The sequence below is a fragment of the Scardinius erythrophthalmus genome (assembly GCF_964197995.2).
Source record: "Scardinius erythrophthalmus genome assembly, chromosome: 18".
In the NCBI taxonomy this organism is placed as follows: domain Eukaryota; kingdom Metazoa; phylum Chordata; class Actinopteri; order Cypriniformes; family Leuciscidae; genus Scardinius; species Scardinius erythrophthalmus.
This window is the reverse complement of record NC_138238.1, coordinates 34,017,075-34,032,470: the sequence shown is the minus strand read 5'-3', so window position 1 is coordinate 34,032,470 and position 15,396 is coordinate 34,017,075. Positions and strand designations below refer to the sequence as shown.

The 15,396-nt window shown below is 34.8% G+C and overlaps 1 protein-coding gene across 2 annotated transcripts in view; it reads left to right on the top strand.

Moving 5' to 3' along the window:
* The first annotated feature begins 1,782 nt into the window (after positions 1-1,782).
* LOC308706881 (cGMP-dependent protein kinase 1-like) overlaps positions 1,783-15,396 on the top strand; it is a 144,641-nt gene continuing 131,027 nt past the window's right edge. Inside the window, exon 1 of one of the 2 annotated variants that reach the window (XM_081392754.1) lies at positions 1,783-2,157. In XM_081392754.1, the coding sequence (XP_081248880.1) occupies positions 1,895-2,157 (263 nt within the window). In that variant the 5' untranslated portion in view covers positions 1,783-1,894. Of the gene's footprint in view, positions 2,158-8,178; positions 8,900-15,396 lie in introns of those variants that run through there. The other variant, XM_081392753.1, reaches the window with a different exon arrangement.

The following is a 15,396-nucleotide window of genomic DNA, read 5'->3' as shown; positions in this document are numbered from 1 at the left end:
GAATCACAGCAGGTTTTGTCTTGTGTGACATAAACAAAGCAGAGAGAGAACAGAAGTCAAGGTGACCTGATCAGTCAGACGGAGAAGGAAAATAACCAAACAAACAAAAATGACTATATTGTTTTTGCTGAAACTTTGCTGACAACAAATTAAAAAAGTCAAAATTGAAAACCCAGTAACATAGTTGTTGTGTATTAGTTTTTACCATCTGTAAGGTTGAACAGTGAAATCTTCTTTTCCATATTCCAGATCAGTGGGTTTGTAAAGATTAACTTTAGCTTTTCTTGGATGACTGAGCCAAGAAGACCAACATATGCATAATATGATATTTGAGGTGTTTCTATTCAGAGGCTGGAAATAACAGCTTTCGTTGAATGCAAAAAGTTTGATTGTATTATAGGCCATGCACAAAGTGAAATAATAATAATAATGATAAAATTAAAGCAGCATTTTCACCCTGTACTTCTTTTATCACATATGCCAGAAGAAGCCTGAACAAATACTTCACTGTAAAAATTATATGATCAATGACAACACCTGTTTTTACATAGCTTTAACTCATCAAAATGTCGATAAACATGCAACCCTTTTATAAGTTACAAGATTCAACTATTTTTTTTAAAAGTCAGTTTAATGTAATTTAAGTTGAAATGACTTAAATTTTTAAAGGGATAGTTCACCCAAAAATAAAAATTCTGTCAGTAATTACTCATCCTCATGTTGTTCCAACCCCGTAAGACCTTCGTTCATCTTCGGAACACAAATTAAGATATTTTTGATTAAATCTGAGCGCTGTCTCACTCCTCCATAGACTTCTATGGACTGAAACTTGCTGGCCCAGAAATTATTAAAGAGATCGTTAATATAGTCCAAGTGACCACAGTGGCTTAATCTTAAAGTTTATCAAGCGACGAGAATACTTTTTGTGCGCTAAAACAAACAAAAATAACGACTTTATTCCACTTTTCATTTCCTTCTCTCTGGGCGTCGAGTCTTTTCGTGTAGTGTTTAAGCGTAGCGCGTCTGTGTTGCACGTCACCACGTATCACACATGACCAGCGTCGGCCAATAGTGAGCCTACTGAATTTTCATTTTTGGGTGAACTATCCCTTTAAGTACAATCAACTTGGAAGTTTAAGGCAGCAACTTTTTTTTTAATGAACTCAGATGCTAAAACTAACCATCCCTCAATATGAACAAACAAACAAATACCTAAAATAAAATATGATTTATATATCAGTTGTAAAACACACACAAACGAATCATTTCAATACTACTTATTTAAAATAAATTAATATTTCAGTAACAAAAAACAATCACACAAAAGAATGTATAGCCTATATTGTTTGCTACTGAAATATAAATAATAGTTGATTTATTATATCATAAATATAATATTAAATAAATAAATAGGCCTAATTGTACTTAAAATAAAGAAATGTAGTAGTTTGTGTGGTTTTTGATTGTTACTGAAAGATAAATAATATATTTTTGTTTATTTATGTATTTATAGCCTATAACAGAAAAAGTATGTTCATGGATTATAGTTGTTTTTCCAAGAAGGCTTTGTCTATATCTGTACATTACTGTGTCTGAGTGCTGCGTGGACTTACACAATAAGGCACGTCACCAATCATAGGGTATATGATCATTGATTCTATTTGAGGCTCGAGATCGTGTGTTTAGAAAGCGTTTGACTGGAGCGGAGTGATCATGATCAGGTCTCTCTGGGGAAGGAGGGAGAGGAACATCTAATTGGTTTCTCAATGAAACAATCGTCCCAGTCTGCAGGAAGGGTGTGCTCGGAGCACAGCTGCTCTGTGGTAAAGTGAATCTTGGCTGACAGAGTTAAGACATCATTCCGCGGCAGTCTTCTTCTGTTCAAACTTCAAACATGAGTGAATTAGACGAAGAATTTGCCAAGATGCTGCTCATAAAAGAGGAGAGGATAAAGGAAATGGAGAGGCTGCTGTCGGCAAAGGAGCAGGAGGTGAATGAACTGAAGAGAAAGCTGCACAAATGTCAGTCAGTTCTGCCGAGCGCTATTGGACCCAGAAGAACCAGGCGCGCGCAGGGCATCTCCGCGGAACCGCAGACATTCAAGTCTTTCCAGGACTTGACAAGCGAAGCTTTACGCAAACACCCCAAGTCGGACAGGTAAGAACCCTTCATTTAGCCTACTATCTATTAGACGTGTGCTTTTTGCCTCGGTGTCATCACTGTGTATGGTCTCCGTCCGAGTCGAGTCTCTGTTACCCCGCGGTGTGAGTGTCTACTATAGTAGCCTACTAATACTGCTCCACTTAGATCAAGGTTAGATTTTCACACGTGGCTATATGACACTACACTATCCCAGCTAACAAAAATATGTTCTAAGAACGTTTGCTAACGTTCCTATAACTTTGAGAGAACATTGCCAGAACGTTAAGGAAGTTCTGAGAATGTTCCCTGTCAGCTGATACTGAATACAATTTTACACGTGACTAAAAACTATAGGCGTAATTTTTTTATTTAAAAAAAATTAAAACTATTTTATTTATATAAGACTATAAACTAAAGATTTTGTCACTTTGTATGACTATAGACTACTATACTACACTATACTATACTATACTATACTATACTATACTAATGACTAGGCTACTTACTATACTATACTATACTATACTATACTATACTATACTATACTATACTATACTAATGACTAGGCTACTATACTATACTATACTATACTAATGACTATACAATACTATACTATACTATACTATACTAATGACTATACAATACTATACTATACTATACTATACTAATGACTAGGCTACTATACTATACTATACTATACTATACTATACTATACTAATGACTATACAATACTATACTGTACTATACTATACTATACTATACTATACTATACTATACTATACTATACTAATGACTATACAATACTATACTATACTATACTAATGACTATACAATACTATACTATACTATACTGTACTATACTATACTATACTATACTATACTATACTATACTAATGACTATACAATAATACAATACTACACTATACTATACTATACTATACTATACTATACTATACTATACTATACTATACTATACTGGCCTAAACCTGGTAAGAATATTAAATCTGGAACTGAGAAAAATTACTTTAAGCTTTTGATTTGATTATAAATATCAAACAAACAAAAGTTTCCACGCTCTGAATGTGAACAGTCGAGTCAAACTAGTCAATCCACGATCTGTTGTATAATAATGAATGGATTGTTAGACGTGTTACAGTGCAGTGTATTGTGGACAGGTGCAGAGTAGTGGTGGTTGCTAAATTTGATTGATCACACTTTTTTTTGTACTTGATTGTACTGCAGATGGGCATCACTATGGTATTTCATTGGAGAAGTCAGTTCTTAGAATCTGCTTAGAAGCAAGTAATGAGTCATGAGTACTTAAGTGTATTGTCAATGACCTGCTATATATTTCTTCCAAGTTTCAGTACTTTTTAAAATGCAACTTGTTCTTTCTGGGAATTAAATGAGTGGAGCACATGCTTTCCGAAAAAAGGTGTGAGTTGTGGGTTAGGGTTTAAATGCTTCTGTTTTAACTTTCACCAACAATGCAATGGATCAAATGAGATGCAGGTTACATGTTTTTGTTTATTAAAGTGATTTTTGCATGGCATCAAGCTATATGCATCATAATTAGCTGGCATTAAAATATATACTATTGGTCTGTAATGCCTAATATAATGCATTCACATAAAAGTTCACATCTGGTCTAATGCTCTTAGGCATAAAAGCACTCTTTCACACTCTTGCTCAATGTCTAATAGGCCTTCTGTATAACCCTAACCTTGTTGAATATTTAATGCTGGTTGTTAAATATTTAATGTCATAGATATTCACTGCTATATTTAGGATTCACATATTATAACTTTCAACTTTTCCTGGAAACTCGTGGAATGTGCCACATTTAGTGGGAATGAGTAAACCCCATTTCGGTAAATGAATATCTTTATTAACTTCTGCGGGGGGCAGTGGGAGCTGTGGCTTTCTGAATATGATTGAGATTTATGCTACATTTTTATGTTGCATTTGACAATAATACACAGAAGTACACTTTGGGATATTAAGCAGTCTTGGCACTTATTTTAACTACTGGCTGCCCTTGTGACTCAAAAGCAAAATAACTTCCTGTTAGTAGCCACTAGATGTCAGTAAAATGTCATCACCCCTTGAAGGGTTGATATTAAAACAGTGAGGAATCTGTGACAGGCACTGAAAGCTGCACTCAGGCTGTGTCCGAAATCGCATACTACCCTACTATATAGTAACACAGTATGTGACAAAATAAGAAACCTATGTCCGAATGCACCTACTCATAAAAGAGTACCCGGATGGCCTACTACTTCCGACGAGATACTGAAGTGTGCATATCATGGACACTTTACTATCCCATGAGGCCACGGGAGAGGATTTGTGAATGGCAGAGAAGCAACGCAACTGACGCTGGTAGGTCACATGATACTGACAGCATGGTGAATGTATTCTGACCAGATTACATTCATACTGCACACTCATAATATATAGAATATAGTTGTTTTAAGTGTTTGCAAAGTACGTACTCATTCAAAATAAGAGAGTATGTGATTTCAGACGCAGCCTCTGTATTGTTTTACAGTGGGCTTACAGTGTTACTGACACCTATCATGAAAATTTTATTAATTCATGATGCCATTATGCTCCAATTACATGTATATTTATGACTGTGTAAATAATTTATTCAGCAATTAAAAGTGACAGAGAGTTATTGAGTGAGTAGTATGTGATTTCAACATGGCGGCCATCATGACGGTTGACGGATAAAAAGCTTTTTCTAAGCCACTGATATCACTGGAGTATTTAAAAAAAAAACAATAATAATAATAATTAAGGAATAAAAAACTGGTGTAATGAGTTTTAAATAAAGCTTGTGTAAAATATATATATGCAACCAAGGTATATAAAATATAAGGTATGTTAGTTACATTAAATCTCAATTAAATCGACTATTTTTCCTTGTTTGCGTTTAAAGATCACATGAGCTTATGGCATTTCAAAAATAAAAATAAATGAAATATATATATATATATATATATATATATATATTTATATTTTTTTATTGATTAAAAATACAGTAAAAAACAATACTGTGAAATATTATTACATTTTAAAGAAGTTTTCTATTTTAATATATTTCATCATGTAACATTTATGGATTTTCATGATTCTTTAATGAATAAAAAAAGTTCAAAACAAATCTTTTTTAACATTATCAATGTTTTTCATTTTTCTTTTGTTTAGTTTAATGTGTCCTTGCTGAATAAAAGTATTATTTTTATTATTATATTCTTTTCAATCATAAACTTACCCCAAACCTTTGAATGGGGGAGTTTCCAGAAAAAATATTAAGCAGAAAAATTAGTTATCAACACTGATAAAAAAAAAAAAAGAAATGTTTCTTAAGGCAGCAAATCAGCATATTCATTATATTTTATATATATATTAAGTTATTTTAAATGGTAGTGCTATTCCACAATATTATTGTCATTTGAAAACATTTAACTTGTTTTTATTTTAATATAGTGTCATATACAGCACTGTACATATCAGGTTCTTGCGACTGATTATAAAGCGATCTCTTTGACAAATACTGCCCTCCCTCTTCTCTGATCCTGTGTGTTCTAATGTAGAACTCCTTATATAATCAACAAGCTGCTTGAAAAGCACTTGAGAATGGAAAGTGCGTTATCTTTCCTGTGCTTGTCCTGCAGATACGGGCTCAGGCCTTCCACATTAGCATCACGTCTCTCACGTCCACATTGGCACAGACACTTTGATCTGCAGTTCGTGTAAATGGTTTGCGAGAACGACAGAGCCTCATCATCAATAGTGCTTAATTGGTCTTTTCTGCTACGCATGATAAATGGGATTCACATTCATTTAGGACAGTGCTCATGGAAATCAGTTAAAAGGAAGGCATGGACTAGATACTGAATAATGTCCCTAGTGAGGTGTGTGTGCTACATTGTGGGTTTCAAGATTCAGGACATTTATTAACAACTTTATTAACATACAAAACAAGAAATGTTGTGCAAATACTGTGCAAACTACAGAGTGCAGTGAAAAAGACAAATATAACAGTTTGCAAACATGATTTCTACAGCTTAACCTTCATATTATTATAATACATATTTATATATAAAGCAGTTCCTGATGTTATTGTAGCTATATTTGCAGCAATTCGTGTTAAATCTTTATTCATCTCTGTCTGGTTGTTGTAGACTTTCTCCACTAGAGGACGCTTTTGATCCTATTTTTAAAGATTGTGTGTTCTTCTTGCGTTAATTATATATACATTGTGTGTGTATTAATACACTAATAATTATTAAGCTAAAAGTTTCCATGTATATCATTTTATATATCCTTTAGTTCTTTTGAAGCAGTGTTGTTTCTTTGTTTGTTATTTATTTATTTGATCAAATTTTGTTCTAATTACACCAAGAGTTCAGTTGTGATTCACACTCAACATTCAAAATCTTTTGTTATTTTATATAACACATGGAGGGAAACACCAGTGTGAATTACAAAATGAATTCTTGATGCAATTAAAAAATGCACACAAAACGAGACAATATACAAGACAAGAGAGCACGGTTGATTTTTTTATTAAAATCATACTATTATAGTTTTAATTAGATTTTATTTTTACATCTTCTGCTTTCTTTTTTAACTTAGTTCAATTTTTTGTATTTTTTTTTTGTCATTTTAGTAGTTTATTTTATTTTATTAATTATTATTTTATTTTAGTTATTTTACTACTTCAACTTAAATTAAACGAAAATGATAATTGTTGCCTTTGCAACTACCTGTAATACAAATATACATATACATATATTATTTCAGTTAACATTTATTTTGTTTCAAGTAATGAAATTAGATTTTTATGGTTTTAGTTTTTAGTTTTATTTAATGATAATAACCCTGTTTTGTAATTATAATGTTCCAGGATTCCACAGGTTTCTATCTAACAGGCTTTCTGATAGTCAGCAAGATGGCAGACAAGTGCAGCAATTTAATTCTCAGTTACATTGTTAGCTTCCCCCCTCCCCAACCAGACGGTGGGGCAGTTAATGAGGTGAAATGAAGCCCCAGCTGGTCACCTATTGATGGGAAGGATCCAGATGATGTTATAGGGGCTGTGAAGAAGAATCATGCGTTAGAGAGCATCATGTTCTGTGCTGATGAAGTATAGAGGTAAAGCTGCAGTAGGTTAAACAATAATGGGCATCATTAGTGTTGTATTTAATCATCACTGGACAGTGAGAGTCTGCAGCAAATGCACATCAATGAGATACAGCAGTGATGTTAATATATTAACTTAAAAAGATCCTTAGAAGAATATTTTCAGCAGTGTTAAAAGTGAAAACAGACACGCACATCCAACCCATAAGATATCCCTAAAATCAGTAAATGCAGAAGCACCTATTCTGATTGTAAGCCTAAACTTGACATAAACTGTAAACTTTTCCCTCAAATCTGATTGGTTGATTGGAATGTTGTTCCAGCAGTATCAACAAAGGTGTTGATCCTGGAACATGCTGTGGTGAAATCAGTTCACCAAACTTCACCACTAAAAGTGACATTTTGGTCATATACAATATTTCGTATAGATGTTTACAGTAATTTGCACTTTGCTTCTCTTATTCATTGACAGTGACTATTCTTTTGACATTGCAGGAATTTAATAACAGATGACAAGTTGAAACTCAAAAGTAGATGTAATTAATGTTCAACGAGGATGAAAAACTTTTTTACAGTGTATCTTAAAAAATATAAAAAGCACGTTTAGTGTTTTAAAGCGTTTTATGAAATATTTGATTAAATGAGCCTTTCACAAAAAGGTTTGCAAACTAGCCTACTAACCACTGAGATATCGATGAGAAAACAGCTAAGGTTGCACATTTTCTGTGGCAGTGTGTGTGTGTATTTAATTTGATGTCTGATTTGCACATTTTAGGAGTTTAAATAGCTAAACAAAATAAATAATTCAACTGGGGAAAGTTTCGCTTTGATTAAGGTAAAGAAACTATTGTTGAAATGTGCTCATGTGTGCTCGTGAGAGGTAGCGCACACGAGAGCTCTCAGCGGTTGTTGCAGGTGCGCGCTTGAGTCTTTCCCCATTGGCTCGTCTGGGAGCCGCGAGCATGTTGCTCTCACAGCGCGTTCACTGCGCGTTCATGGCGTTCCACTCGCGCTCGACGCGCTCCACAGCTGCGACTGACGTATTTGGACAAAAAAAAAATATGAATGCCCTGTGAAACTTCGTCACCCGAATGTGATGTCTGCAGACGCCGTGGGTGTTTCCCCGCTCATTCCTCCGGTATAAGTAATCTGAAAGCACGCCGGTGGATTGGCGCGGCGAATTTTTGGCGACATTGTCTCGGAACATACGAGCAAAAGCGGTTTGTTTTAATTTCATGACCGAAAACTGACCGTTCGCCAAGTTGGTAGCGGCTGCGGATCGTTAACTGTGGGGAGAAATGGGCACTTTACGAGATCTCCAGTATGCGTTACAGGAGAAGATTGAAGAATTGAGACAGAGAGACGCGCTTATTGATGAACTGGAGTTAGAGCTGGATCAGAAAGATGAACTCATCCAGAAGCTTCAGAATGAGTTAGACAAATACCGATCAGTTATAAGACCGGCAACGCAACAAGTCCACAAGCAGAGTGTCCTTCAAGAGCACCAGAGGACCAAGAGACAGGCAATCTCAGCCGAACCTACAGCCTTTGATATTCACGAACTCAGTCATGTCACCCTGCCTTTCTACCCAAAGAGCCCACAGTAGGTGCCACTTATATCTCATCAATGTTGTTTTGAAGGTGTCCATCAAATTAACCGGAATAAAGTGCTGATGATTTGCATTACTGATGCCATTTTGCATATGCAATTGAGCTGTTCTCATTTTATGCAAGTGATCTTAGTCACCTGGACAGCTTGAGTTTTGTGGTGCGAGTGTAATCATAACCATATCCGACCTTACCTTCATTGCTTTACTAATGTGATGTATCATAAAGATAGACACACAGCCGGTCAACCTGTTGATTCTGTTTATCAACTTTTGAAAAGGGAAAAAGTGCATATTCTAATGCAGATCATGTGTTTTCTGAAGAAAACGCGTGCATTTCAAAATACATTATTTTCTGCAGCATAAATATTTTATTAGATTAGTTTCAACTTTATTGTTCTTGCAAGCATCTAACCAGACATGTGAGTTGTAATAGCATAGCATAAATAAATAATGGTAAAGTGCAAATTGGCAAATAAGCTTCAATTGGCTGTGCAGACAACATTTATAGTACATAATTCAGTTTAGAAAGGTATAATGTGCAGAAATGTGGGGAAAAGTATGAGACCATCTGGAAACCAAAACCTGGATATAAACAGGTAGTTTTAGGGTTTTGAAAAAGAATAAATATTTAAGATTCTCCATCAAAAACTCAAAATAGTAAGCATATTTGTGAAATTGATCATAGATTGTATTGCTTCCATTGAAGCGGAATGCCTCAAATCATGCTTTCAGTCACACAGGCGTACATGTTCAGTGAAACACATGAACTGCAATGAAATGCACTCAACTGGAAGGCAGAGTAGATTCTATGCACCAATGAGAATCTTTTCATATTCTCCTCAGCTGCATCTCTATAGCAGTATTATCCAAAAGCCTCCCTTATTCACCAGCAATGCCATCATTTCTCCTGCAACTTATCTCCCCCCTACACTCTTGTCTTTTTTCACAGATTGTGAGCATTTCAATACTCCTTGTATTCATGTCTGGTGAATATTTACTTTTGTTGCTGAGTGGATTTTGGTCGAGAGCCAGATGTCTACCATCTTTGTGAAGATATCACATTCTTTGTGCTGGTATTCATGAACACTGGTGGAGCATGCAAGACTAATTTCACTAAAACAATTACTGTGCATGAAACCATTTGATGATTCATGCTCATACTGATTTATTTTTTATTTCACATTTATTACTTTCTTAATATGAAGGCTGGATGTGCAGAGGGTATGACACATTGTGCCTAGAAATATAGTCCTGTAACATCAAATGTTTCTATTTACAACGTTTTTCCACAGCATTGAGCATGATAGAAATGACCAATTGAAGGTGTTTAAAGGGGCCATGACATGAATTTTTTTTAAAAAAATTAATATGTTCCTTGAGGTTCACTTATATTGTTTAAGTTTTTTTGAACACAAAAAAAACAAACAAACAAAAAAACATATAGGAGGGAAAGCAACAATTTTCTACCCTCATTTGACCCTCCTTTAAAGGTCCCGTTGCATGCGATTCCATGTTTCAAACTTTAGTTAGTGTGTAATGTTGCTGTTAGAGCATAAATAATATCTGTAAAATTATAAAGCTCAAAGTTCAATGCCAAGCGAGATATTTTATTTAACAGAAGTTGACTACAAAAAACGGCTCGATTGGACTACACCCCTCTACATCCTGCATTGGTGACATCACCAGAACCGTTTCTTGACTAACCTCCGCCCACAGGAATGCTCCCTCAACTCTACTGGCTACTTGCGCACTTCTTATAACTTAGCCTACTGTGTTTACTCAGCTCTTACGGTGATTTTCTGAAGTAAAACTGACGCTTCATCTTTTGTGTGATGTACAATAAACTTTATTAAACTCATCAGTACATGTTTGATCATCATTCAGACAGCAGACTTGTAGGCTATTAATAAATAATGGATACATAGCCTACAAGCAGATGACAAATACGTTATAATAACCGTAATTAAACTACTAAACCATACCTGTTTCATCTCTATACAGCAATCTGACTCTGTAGGCATTATTGTCCGACTCGAAATGAACGCCGTTACTGAGAGTTTCTGATATTATCATCATTCCGTGAGATGAATTTTTCCTGACAGACTGAGCACGAGCTCATGAAGCTCCGCCCCCTATGCCGTCCAGCAGCACCTCATTTGCATTTAAAGGGGACACACTGAAACGGCTCGTTTTTCTGAGCCCCAAAAAATGTCAATTTAAACATGCTGCAAAAAATGATCTGTTGGGTATTTTGAGCTCAAACTTCACATACACACTCTGGGGACATCAGAGACTTATTTTACATCTTGTGAAAAGGGGCATAGAACGGGACCTTTAAGACTTTAAGTTGATTGGATAACGTCATTGCATCGGATACAGTATAAACACCCACTTGCAATTAAGCGTTTTGAAAACATTATCCAAACCATCAATTACAGATAAAGCGTTACTTACGGTTTGTGATGCTGCTGCTGTCATATTCAATATAACTGGCTGCTTCATCTTTCTACAAGTTTCTTTGGGAACTTTCCATTACGCTGGGATCCTTCTGAAGTCTTTACAGAGACACAAACAAGCCATTTAAACTGGACGCTTCAAAGCAAACATTCTTTCACTCTTTCATTTGTCCTGTTGTCGACAGACTCAAGTGCGTTGAGTGTGTCAGAAACTGAATGCGCATCTGTATACTGTATCCAGTGTAGACAGCGTCAGTGATTATAATGGGTTCTATTTTCTTTTGGTGCGACGATCGCATCCATTGTAGGCAAATGTCAGCCGGTAAGTGACTGAACGCCAGTGGGCGATGATGTATAACTTTTTGTCAATGTCTTACTCTGGAAGCAGTCTTATGCAAATGTATTATTGTGTGACATCATAGGTCACCCAATATCAAAACAAGCCATTTTTGGAGCTTGATTAAATAAAATAAATGCTTTGTTTATAATGAGGAGGACGTTTCAAGCTATGAAACTTGCAGAATTTTAAAATGGTACAATGGTACAAATGTCAAAAGATCATGGCAAATTTGATTTCTCATGTCAATACCCTTTTAAATTTGCAGAAAAAAAATAAAGTTTAAAAGGTAATATATATATATATATATATATATATATATATATATACAGTACCAGTCAAAAGTTTGGAAACATTACTATTTTTAATGTTTTTGAAAGAAGTCTCGTCTTATGCTCATCAAGCCTGCAGTTAAAAATTTGTTACAATTTAAAATAATGGTTCTCTTTTTTAATATATTTTAAAATGTAATTTATTTTTGTGATGCAAAGCTGAATTTTCATCAGCAAGTACTCCAGTCTTTGGTGTCTTATGATCCTTCAGAAATCATTTTAATATCAGTCCCTCCAGTTTTTCGCGATTCCGCGATCGCTGAATACAACGCAAAATCAACAAATTGTCGCATTTTTTTGCGATCCTGCATAATTCCTAATTTAACCGCAAAATAATCACAAAAATGAAAAAGACCTCACAAAACATTAAATTATAATCACCCAATTGAAATATCTATAGTTTAATTAAAGTTTCAATGCATTTTTACGTGGATACAGATGTTGCGGGAAAAGGGGAAACTCCTTTTCCTCGATTTACTGAAGCAAACGCTCCCGCTTTTTTTCACGTATATTCAAAAATATATATTAAACAGCACAACTGTTTCCATCATTGATAATAACTGAGTATCAAATTATCATATTAGAATGATTTCTGAAGGATCATAAGACACCAAAGACTGGAGTACTTGCTGATGAAAATTCAGCTTTGCATCACAAAAATAAATTACATTTTAAAATAAATTAAAAAAGAGAACCATTATTTTAAATTGTAACAATATTTCATAATATTACGTTTTTTTTTTTTTTTTTTTTTTTTAACTGCAGGCTTGATGAGCATAAGAGACTTTCAAAAACATTAAAAATAGTAATGTTTCCAAACTTTTGACTGGTACTGTACATATACATATAATTTAATTTTTATTATATAATATTTCATGTTTAAAATAATTAAGATGTGTACTCTCACATTTATTCAAGGTGCAAGTAAAATGTGTAGTGATAGTTTAATTAAAGGAGCGTGATAGTTTTGACGTGATAGTTGAATTAAAGGAGCTGTATGTAGAATTCATTAAACCTTCTTAGTAGCGACACCAGTGGCCACACTTGTGCACTGCACACGTAACATACAAGAGACTGAACATGATTCAGTGCTCTGATATACTCACAACGAAGTTCTTTTTAATTCTTCGTTTAGAAGTAAAAAAAAAAAGTAAAAAATTGGAAATACGATTTACTTTTAACGAACATCCCAACGCTGTCCACGCAGCTGAGAGCGACATTTAGAAAATAAACACAAAAAAAATGAGAGCGGTGAGAAAACAGCAGTTGAGAAAGCATCTGATCATAGCGATGTGGATTTGTTTGCACCAACTCTGCAATATACCGGCATCATGTTGACAGATGAGGTCATTAAAATTGTAGTTATGATAGTTTTGTTATAAAGTATATTTGAGACTATAGATCTGGCTAAATGAGACTGTAGTTTAAATGAATACCTTTTCTTTACATGACACAGTAGCTCTTTTGGCATTATCCTGAACATTCATTTCATGTGTCACTGAACCGAAGAGAGGTCCTCGAGAGCGTGTGTAACCAACACATCCTTCTGATTTCCCCCGGAAAGAACAGTCCTTCACATAAAATCATTCAAAGTGGAATCAAAACAGTCTTTCATAGGCAACTTAGGAAATCAGGGAAGTTCTCATTTAAAAAAAGTAATTAATGCATGAAAGTTCTTACATAAAGCCCCATTAGATAACAATCTTTATATTGTTTATCAAAACCATATGAAACCAACATGACTACCAAGACTACATTTCTTAGAACTTGGCACATCTACTTTATCATGGTCACTGTTAATTGTCATTGACCTTTTTTTTAATGCAAAAAAAAACAACAAAAAAAACAGTGATACTCATTTTGCATTCTAGGGCATTTCTACATTTTTGATAAATCAAAAGCTATTTAGAATGGGAATAATATTGTCTATTTAAAAGAAAGAGAATAACCCTATGATAGGTTTCAAAATCTGACCATAATTGCTTGCGCAAAACATCATGCATAGATGGTCTGGTTTTAAACAAATTATTTTTTTTTTTTTAATTCATAGTTTTTGAAACTGGGGGTCGGTTGCAATATTGACATTTGACTTTTGTCGCAACAAGTCAAGTCACTTTTATTATAGCGCTTTTTACAATACAGATTGTTTAAAAGCAGCTTTACAGAGATAACAGGAAAATAATGCAACAACGTTTGTGTCTAGAAGAAAATAGCGTCATAGTCCAGCTTAAGTAAGTTCAGTGATGGTTAATTTTTCTTGTAAAAAAAAGTTATTAATTTAGTTCATATAAATATATAGCCGCTCTGCAGTGATGCCATCGTCCTGCTCAGTTCAGTTGTCATATAATGATGTCAATGCAGGCAGATCAATAATATTGTTGAATATATTCAATATTAAACGATACTCTCCCCATGGAATATTTTAAAGCACAATCATACAAAGGCTACAATTTTTCTTCTTTTGTCCTTTATTGCACTGATGCACAACGCTGACCTTTCAAATCAAATGCAGGGACACCTGACATTTGTTTTAATGTTTATTACAGGCACGGTGAACAACCATGAGTGTCTTCACATTGTCCTCTCCCACTCTGGGGCCCCTGTTCAGTTTTGCCGAATGTATCCATCTTGCTTCCCACCAAAAGAGCATATTTTCTCCTTTTAAGGAAATCACTCAGTGTTGTTCTCCGTGTCTGGGCAGACATGAATCTTTGTTAAACAAAAGAGTGGAGAGTGGGTTAAGAGCTGTAAAAAGCATGCTGAGAGGGAAGGACTGTTAGGTAGGAGATGGCAGCACACATACTGCAAGTCTGCCAATCTACACTATCTGCCAGCCTATCTGAAGTTATTCAGCGTGGCTTAACAAAGCCATGCTCCATCTGGCCTAAAAACCACTCTGGCATTCCACCGAGTGGCCTGCCATGACACCATAATGATGCCTCAAAAATCAAAGACTCTGATAAAATTGCGAGGTGGTATTTTCTGTGCTTTTTGCTATGGTAACCCCTTTGGAGCGGTAGTGTTGCCCGTCTCTGAAGACTTTGAAAACCTGTCCGGCAGCTCAAAGAGAAAGTTGGCTGTGATGGCTTTTTAGTTTGCATTAATGAACATGAGGAAACAGGGGTTGACATTGATCACGGGATAACGATTTGCTAATTCGCCTATATTCCACCAGCTTTTTGTTTTTAGTCTCTGATTTTTTATTTTTCAAAAGCATCGTTTTGATTTCAGTCAGCACTGTTAATTTCCTCTGGAACAGCGTGTAGGTTTCAGTCCACATGGACTGTTTCTGGTAAATGAGCCTTTGGGAGTTGAGGAGCTAAAATTAGGCAAACGTGAAGGAATTGCACTCTTGCATGAGATGA